The 7246-nt window shown below is 64.8% G+C and overlaps 2 protein-coding genes across 8 annotated transcripts in view; one reads left to right on the forward strand and one right to left on the reverse strand.

The window, feature by feature from the left end:
• ARID5A (AT-rich interaction domain 5A) overlaps positions 1-5629 on the forward strand; it is a 7228-nt gene extending 1599 nt beyond the window's left edge. For both annotated transcript variants that reach the window (XM_042023174.1, XM_042023175.1), the window contains exons 2-7: positions 201-300; positions 1100-1274; positions 1385-1437; positions 1832-1929; positions 2026-2161; positions 2363-5629. In XM_042023174.1, coding sequence (XP_041879108.1) covers positions 238-300; positions 1100-1274; positions 1385-1437; positions 1832-1929; positions 2026-2161; positions 2363-3655 — 1818 coding nt within the window. In that variant the 5' untranslated portion in view covers positions 201-237 and the 3' untranslated portion in view covers positions 3656-5629. The remainder of the gene's footprint in view (positions 1-200; positions 301-1099; positions 1275-1384; positions 1438-1831; positions 1930-2025; positions 2162-2362) is intronic.
• KANSL3 (KAT8 regulatory NSL complex subunit 3) overlaps positions 3821-7246 on the reverse strand; it is a 22623-nt gene continuing 19197 nt past the window's right edge. For 4 of the 6 annotated variants that reach the window (XM_042023169.1, XM_042023168.1, XM_042023167.1 and 1 more), the window contains one exon: positions 5503-5978. In XM_042023169.1, coding sequence (XP_041879103.1) covers positions 5503-5978 — 476 coding nt within the window. Of the gene's footprint in view, positions 4742-5502; positions 5979-7246 lie in introns of those variants that run through there. The other 2 variants (XM_042023172.1, XM_042023173.1) reach the window with 2 other exon arrangements.

The following is a 7246-nucleotide window of genomic DNA, read 5'->3' on the forward strand; positions in this document are numbered from 1 at the left end:
GGGGGAGGAGATTTGAGGGACACCGATCCCGAAATGTCGGGGGGAAGGGGGGAGGCGCGGATGGAGCAGCTTCAGGCCTCGGCCGATTTCGGTGCCTGACGGGCAGCGCCGTGGCCCGAATCATCCCGATTTACCCTTAATTTTAGGAGAGCAGCAACAATTTGGGATCTCACCCTCGCCCCTTTTTTTTTCCCTTTCAGGACCCTTCCTAAACTCAAAGCCAGCGACTCTCCCCCCATGGAGAACAACCAAGCGCCGCAAGCAGAGCCCCAAGAACCCACCCGCACCACCAAACCCGCCGTGAGTGCACCCCGGAATTTTTGGGGGGGGCGGGGGGTGCTGAACGCCCCAAAATTCGGGGGAGGGAGGAGGGCGAGCAGCGCTTCTGCCGCCGGCGAAAGGGAGGATGAGGCAGAGAAATGTGAAATTCCCAGCGTTGGGTGGGGGGTGAGGTGGGGAATGGACCCAAAATGGCATTTTGGGGGGGTCCCGTAGAAATAGAAGGATTTTTTTATGATGAATTTTTTATGCTCGTGAGGAAACGGGGTTTGGTTTTTGTGGCGCTGGAGCTTTTCCCTCCCTCCAGCAGCTTTTTATTTCACCCAAAAGAGAAAAGAAAAGAAAGCTTTGAACTCTTTCAGCCGTTAAAATCCGACGTCTGTCACAAGCCGCGGAATGAATAGAAAGAAGAATCACCAAAAAAAAAAAAAAAAAAAAAAATAAAGCCCGAAAGACTAAAAAAAAATAAAATAAAAAATAAAAGGACGGACTTGGGAGCCGAGCAGCTTCTTTGCCCAAAAATAGCAACAAGTTTTATAACTCCGGAAAATGTAGAACAAACAAACGAGGAACATTTTTAGCTGAGAAAGGCGGCGGCGGCGGCGCGCGGGGGGGGCTGAATTTCTGCCCGTCTGTTTTCCTGGAAGCCGTTCCTCGTGTTCTCGCCCGGATCCAGCGCTTTGACCAACTTGGCCAGCGGCCCGGGCTGCCGGGGAACGAGCCCGGAGCGCCTCGAACGCCTCCGGGCTGCGAGGGGAGGGGGTGGAGGGGCCGCTGCTCCGCCTCGGCTTCCCCAAAAGCTCAGCCCCGTGTCCCGCAGGACGCGCCGGGGGCCGAGGATGGCGCCGAGAGGGACAAGGCGGCGGGAGAAGCTGAGGACAAGGAGGACGAGAAGGAGAAGGAGGAGGAGGAAGCTTTCCTCGTCAGCCTCTACAAGTTCATGAAGGACCGGCACACGCCCATCGAGAGGATCCCGCACCTCGGCTTCAAGCAGAGTATGTCCCCCCCTCCCCATCGCCCGGCCCCGGCGACAAGGGCCAGCGGGTGGTGGCCGTGCAGAGGTCCCGTGTCCTCCTGACCCTCAGCGTGTCCCCTTTATTCCCAGTTAACCTCTGGAAGATCTACAAAGCCGTGGAAAAGCTGGGAGCCTACGAGCTGGTGAGTGGCGTCCGTGGGTGCCAGGGCGTTCCTTGGACATCGGGAAGTCCCCTGGACATCATGGCTGGACGTCAAGGACCGAGGTGTCCCTTGGGTGCCAGGGTGTCCTTGGGATGCCAGGATTTTCCTGGGTGTCCCCCCTGGGCATCAGGAAGTCCCGTGGACATCATGGCTGGACATTAGGACCCAGTCCCCTGGGTGCCGAGGTGTCCCTTGGGTGCCAGAGTGTCCCTGGGATGTCCCCCGGAGTTCCAGGGTGTCCCTTGGGTGCCAGGATGTTTCCTGGGTGTCCCCCCCCGGGCATCGGGAAGTCCCGTGGACATCAGGGCTGGACATCAGGGTGTCCCCGGGATGTCCCCGGGGTGCCGGGGCTCACCCCTCCCTCCCGCTGCAGGTGACGGGGCGCCGGCTCTGGAAGAACGTCTACGACGAGCTCGGGGGCAGCCCCGGCAGCACCAGCGCGGCCACCTGCACCCGGCGCCACTACGAGAGGTGGGCACGGGGCCGGGGCGGGGGGGTCCGTCCCGCTGCGTGCCTCAGTTTCCCCTCGCGGTGCGGCGCTCACCGCGCTCCCCGCTCGCTCCGCAGGCTCGTCCTTCCCTACGTGCGGCACCTCAAGGGCGAGGAGGACAAGCCGCTGCCCCCCAGCAAACCCCGCAAGCAGTACAAGGTCTCCAAGGACGACCGGAGCAAGAGGGCCAGGAAGGAGAAGGGGCGCGAGCAGGTGCGCGGCCCCTCCGGAGGGGTTGGGAGCAGCCGCGGAGCCCCCCGGCCGGGCCGCGTCCGGCCCTCGCTGGGAAGAGCGGGGAGGGACGGAGCCGGCCGGGAACAGAGAGCCGGGGGTGTGAGGGCAGCCAGAGGTGGGCGGGGAGCCAGGAGCCCACCCCGGGATGCGGCACCCACACCCCGACCCCTCTGCTTGCAGGTGGCTCCGGACAAGGGGAAGCCGGAGGCGGCCGCCGGCGCGGAGGACGCGCGGGACGCGCCGGAGCGGGGCCGGGCCACCGACGGCTGCTCCAGCCCGGCCATCGCGGCCATCCCGGCCCCCAGCCCCTCGGGGGGCTGTCCCAGCCCCTGCCGGACGCACAGCGAAACCTACAAGCGCCTTTTCTCCAGCTTCTACTCTAAAGGGAACCATCCCATCATGTCCCCGCTGGCCAAGAAGAAGCTGCTGGCGCAGGTGAGCAAGGCCGAGTCCTTGCACTGCCACAAACGCCACTGCCCCGAGGGCCGGCGGGCACCGAGCGACACCGGCCCCGAGCCGCCCCGGCCGGTCACCGGCCCTCGCCTCGCTGAGCAGAGGAGCCCGGAGCCGGCGGGAGCTCCGGACAGAGCTCCGAGCGTCGGGAGCGAGGCGGGCCCGGCCCCCAGCGCTTCCCCGGGAGGCAGAGACAGCCAGGGCTGCCCGCGGGCCGAGGACGGGGCTCCGGCGCCCGCCGTCTTCACCGGCTACTTCCACGCCTACCGCAGCGAGGGGCTGCAGCCCGGCTGCCCCCCGCTCTGGGGGTACTTCTCCAACCTGAAGGATTTTTTGGAGCCGCCTTCCGCCTTCCCGGCGCGGCCCGAGGAGCCCGAGCAGCCCCAAGAGCTGCGGAGCAAAGCGGGGCCGCCGTGGGACGGCCGGGGAGCCGCTGTCCAGGCCTGCTGGGTGCCCCCCGGGGCCGCCTTCGGCCCCGCCGCGCCCCGGGCCAGGCACGGCCGCGACGAGGAGGAGGAGGATGAGGAAGAGGAGGAGGATGAGGAGGAGGAGGAGGAAGAGCCCTTCGGCCCCATCGCCAAGTCCCGCGCTGTGTCCCCCTTGGCCAAGGAGGGCAGGGACAGGGGGCCCCGCTCGCCGGGGGGCCACCAAGGGCTGGCCAAACCCAAGGCCGTGGTGGCCACTGCCGGCTTCGCCGCGCCGCTGCCGCCGGACGCTTTCAAGGGAGCCGCGCTGCACTTCCCGGGCAGCTTCGGGAACCCCCTGGAGCACCTCAAAACCCAGGGCGTGCCCGGGGCCCCGGCGCTCTCCGTTAACCCCTTCGTGATCCCGGCTTTCCCCAGCCCTTTGGTGGTGGCCTCCACGCAGCCCTCGGAGCTGTGCCGGCCGCTGGCCACGGGCGCCGGGCGCTTCGCGGCGTCCTACGGGAGTTCGCGGCTGTACCCGGCGGCTCCGTGGCACGGCCAGCGCTCGTACAGCTCCCCGCACGTCCCGGCCTTCCCGCACCACGCCAAGCCCTAGCGCTGCCACCCTCCGCGGGTCCCTGCGGAGGAGGGAGCGGCCAGCGGGACGCGGCTGGGAGGGGACAATCCGGACTGGGTGGTTTTTACTGCTGAGCTCAGAGCTGTTCGTACCCGGCGCTGTTGTTCCGGCGGGGGCTCCGTTGCCGGAGTTCTCGGTATTTTCTATATATCCACACACACGTCGATAAAAAAAAAAAAAAAAAGGGAGCAAACGCAGTGCTGGAGGTTTCTGTTCGTGCCGAGGCGCAGCTGGGGGATGGTTGTTCCCATCCCGCCGTGGCTGGGGTTCTCAGGGACTCCCTGGGCCACCCCCCCACCCGAATTTGGGGGTTGTGTCGCCTCCAGCTGGGGCTCCATAAGTTTCCAGGAGCCTGGAAAGGGGAATAAACCTGCCTGGCTGGTCCCGACCTGGCAGCGTTTGGGGTGTCCTTGATTTCTGGGATCAGGGCAGGGTTTGGGGGATCCTCTCGCTAAACACGGAGCACCAGGGCTGAGAACTCGTCCCGTGGGGAAGGAGGAGCTTTTCCACGTCAGTTTTGGGGCAATCGCAGCCATGTCCAGGTGGGAACCAGCCCAGCAACAGCTCCAGGTGCTTTTTGCCTCCAGGTGCTTTTTGATTCCAGGTGCTTTTTGCCTCCAGGAGCTCCACTTGAGCTGTTGCAGATGCTCGTAAGGCTCTGTGGGAGCTGCAGGACTCGCTTTCCTCCTCCCCATCCGCAGGGACAGCGGGAAGGGCACTGGGACGGTGGCACATCCTTGTCCCCAGGATCGTGACGGCTTCGGGGGGAGAAGGAGCCGTGAATCAGCGTGGATCCATGGAAAGGCCAAGTTTGGGGACAGAAACTGCCGGATACGGGCCCCAGGCAGCACTGAGCACTCCGGGATGGTGGGAGACTCAAATCCCTCCTGGATCCTCCATGGGATCGGCTGCACCCCAAGAGCTTCTCTGAGACCCCAGGGAGCCCTCTGAGAGCGAGGAGCTCGAGTTGTCCCTGCAGGAGCTTCCACCACACCTCGGGAGTGAGGCCACCAGCGATGCCAGCCGTGCCAGCCTGCCTGCAGCAGCCAAACTCCGAGTTCAGGCCTGGAAAAAGAGAGTCGAGGTGCTCAAAAGCACAGCAGAGCCTCGCTGGGAGCGGCCACATCCCGGTGGGACATCCGTGGGGATGCTGGAGCAGATCCTGAGCTCATCCCGGCTGTTTGCACCTGCAGCTCCCAGAGAAGGGTCCGTGGTCGGTGGAATCCCACCAGGAAACCCGTGGCTTCGAGGTCAGCCCGCAGGCAGAGCCCACCCCGCAGGGGATTGTGCTGGGCTGAGCCCTGAGTGCCAGCAAAGCGAAATCTCAGCTGTTTTTAGCACGGAACTGCCGGGAAAAGGGAAAGGCTCAGCAGGGCTGGGGGTGCTGGCGAAGCTCAGCAGCCTCAGAACTGCTCCTTGGCGTCATGGGGTGCGCACAGTCCCGGAAAGGACGAGGAACCAGCTGAGTGTTCTATCCCGAGGAGGGAATCCGCAGGGAGAAGAAACTGAGGGGGACTCACTGGGGTCTGCAGGTTCCTCCTGAGGGGCAGCTCCGATCCCTGCTCCGTGTGACAGGGACAGAGCCAGGGAGCGGCTGGAGCTGGGCCAGGGCAGGGTCAGGCTGGATTTTGGGAAAGGTTCTTCCCCCAGAGGGTGCCCAGGGAATGGGTACAGCCCCGAGGCTGCTCCAGGAGCGTTTGGATTTCGGACTGGATGATGCCTGTGGGTCCCTTCCCACTCAGGAGATTCCAGGATTCTCTGGTTCTTTCAGGGAGCTGCCCTGGATCCTTCCCTGGATCCTTCCCTGCTCTCTCCCTTCCATCCCTTCACAGCTCACAAAATCCACCCTCAGCAAAAGCCACCCCCGGCACTGCCTTTGGAGTGGCCACGGCCACAAACTCGGTCCAAAAGCACAACAAAATTAAAAAAAAAAAAAAGGAAGTTTTTATTAAACAACAACAAACCCAAAAAAACACCCCCCCCCCCTTTCCCAGCCCCTGAGCCCACGGGGCTGCTCCTGTCCCACCCCCACAGTTCCTGGGGGCCCCTACAGCCCCCCAGGACAGCGTGGCCGCTCCTGGCCAGCCCCAGCGTGTCCCCGCAGTGTCCCAGGGCTCCGTGGGCCCTCCCCGGGGTCGGGATGAGTGTCCTGGAGGTGCCTTGCGGGGCAGGAGCCACCTCGGGGTGTGCCAGGCTGGCCCAGGGAGGGCTCCAGGGGAGAGGGGGCTGAGGGAGCCGCACCCAGCCCGCAGCCAGCCCGGCCTCCCACGCCACGGGCTCTCCATGGGGCTGGTGGTGGTCACTGCGGAGAAGGGGACAGAGGGTCAGCGGCCTGGGGATGTGGTGCCCACCCTGGGCTGCAGAACTTTCACCCTGAGCACAAGGACCTGGCCTGGTTCACTGGCCAGAGCGAGACCCCGACACCAACCCCGGTGCTGGCACGGCCCTGGCAGGGAAAGCGCAATGCCCAGACGGGCACCGCTCCCCTCCCCGCGCCCCCAGAGCCCCCAGGGAAGCGTTTCCCCGCTCAGATCCCCCACAAGTTCCTCTCCTCCTCCAGAGTCCAAGCTTCTCCCCCACCCCACAAGCCCCTCCGTGGCTCCTGCCCAGCCAGGCCGCCTGCCCCAGCCCTGCGGCCCCCTCAGGGCAGCTCTGGGGGCTCCCTGGCAGTGCCCGAGGCCAGGCTGGACGGGGCTTGGAGCACCCTGGGACAGGGGAAGGTGTCCCTGCCTGTGGTGGGATGGGATGGGCTTCGAGGTCCCTTCCAACCCAGCCCATTCCAGGATTGTGTGACCTTTTCCAGTAAGGACGGGCCCTGCAGAGCTCAGGAACTGCCCTAAACCAGGCTGTAACCAAAATTCCTGCCCGTGGGAGCGAGACTGCAAGAAGGGAAAGAGGTTCCTGCTCCCAAGGGCTGGACTCCGAGCTCTTCTCGTGCCACCCTCGCCCCAAACTCACGGCCAGCTCCAGGCCTGGCACTGCGAACCTCCCCAGGGCACAGAGCTGTGAGCCAGCACCGCTCCCTGGCCGTGCCCACCCTGCAGGGGCCACCCCCACAGCGTCCAGCCCCGTCCGGAGCAGTTTCTGGAGAGGACAAAGCCAGGTTTACTCCGTGCTCTCGCTTCCCAGCTGCACCGGCTCTGGATCCGCCTCCCCCTGCTCCCACCGGCACCGACCGGAGACCCCTGGGGCTCCCACCTCCCGTGGGCTGCCCGGGGAGAAACGGGAGGTGCCCACCCCAAAGCGCAGCTCAGCTGCTCCGGGCACAGCCCCAGATTTAAATCCCAGCTTCCTGAGCAGGCACGGCGGGGCTGGAATTCCGATGGGAATTCATCTCTGGCCGCTGCTGAGCACAGCAGGGCTGGAATTCCGAAGGGAATTTGCTGCTGAGCACAGCAGGAGCTGGAATTCCAAAGGGAATTTGCTGCCAAGCACACCGAGGCTGGAATTCTGAAGGGAATTTCATCCCCGGCAGGCACCGAGCACAGCAAGGCTGGAATTCCAAAGGAAATTTGCTGCTGAGCACAGCAGGGCTGGAATTCTGAAGGGAATTTGCTCCCGAGCACACCG

The sequence above is a fragment of the Corvus kubaryi genome, unplaced genomic scaffold, assembly GCF_017639235.1.
Source record: "Corvus kubaryi isolate FWS band 111438036 unplaced genomic scaffold, C.kubaryi_AGA036_p1.0 37237, whole genome shotgun sequence".
Classification (NCBI taxonomy): Eukaryota; Metazoa; Chordata; class Aves; order Passeriformes; family Corvidae; genus Corvus; species Corvus kubaryi.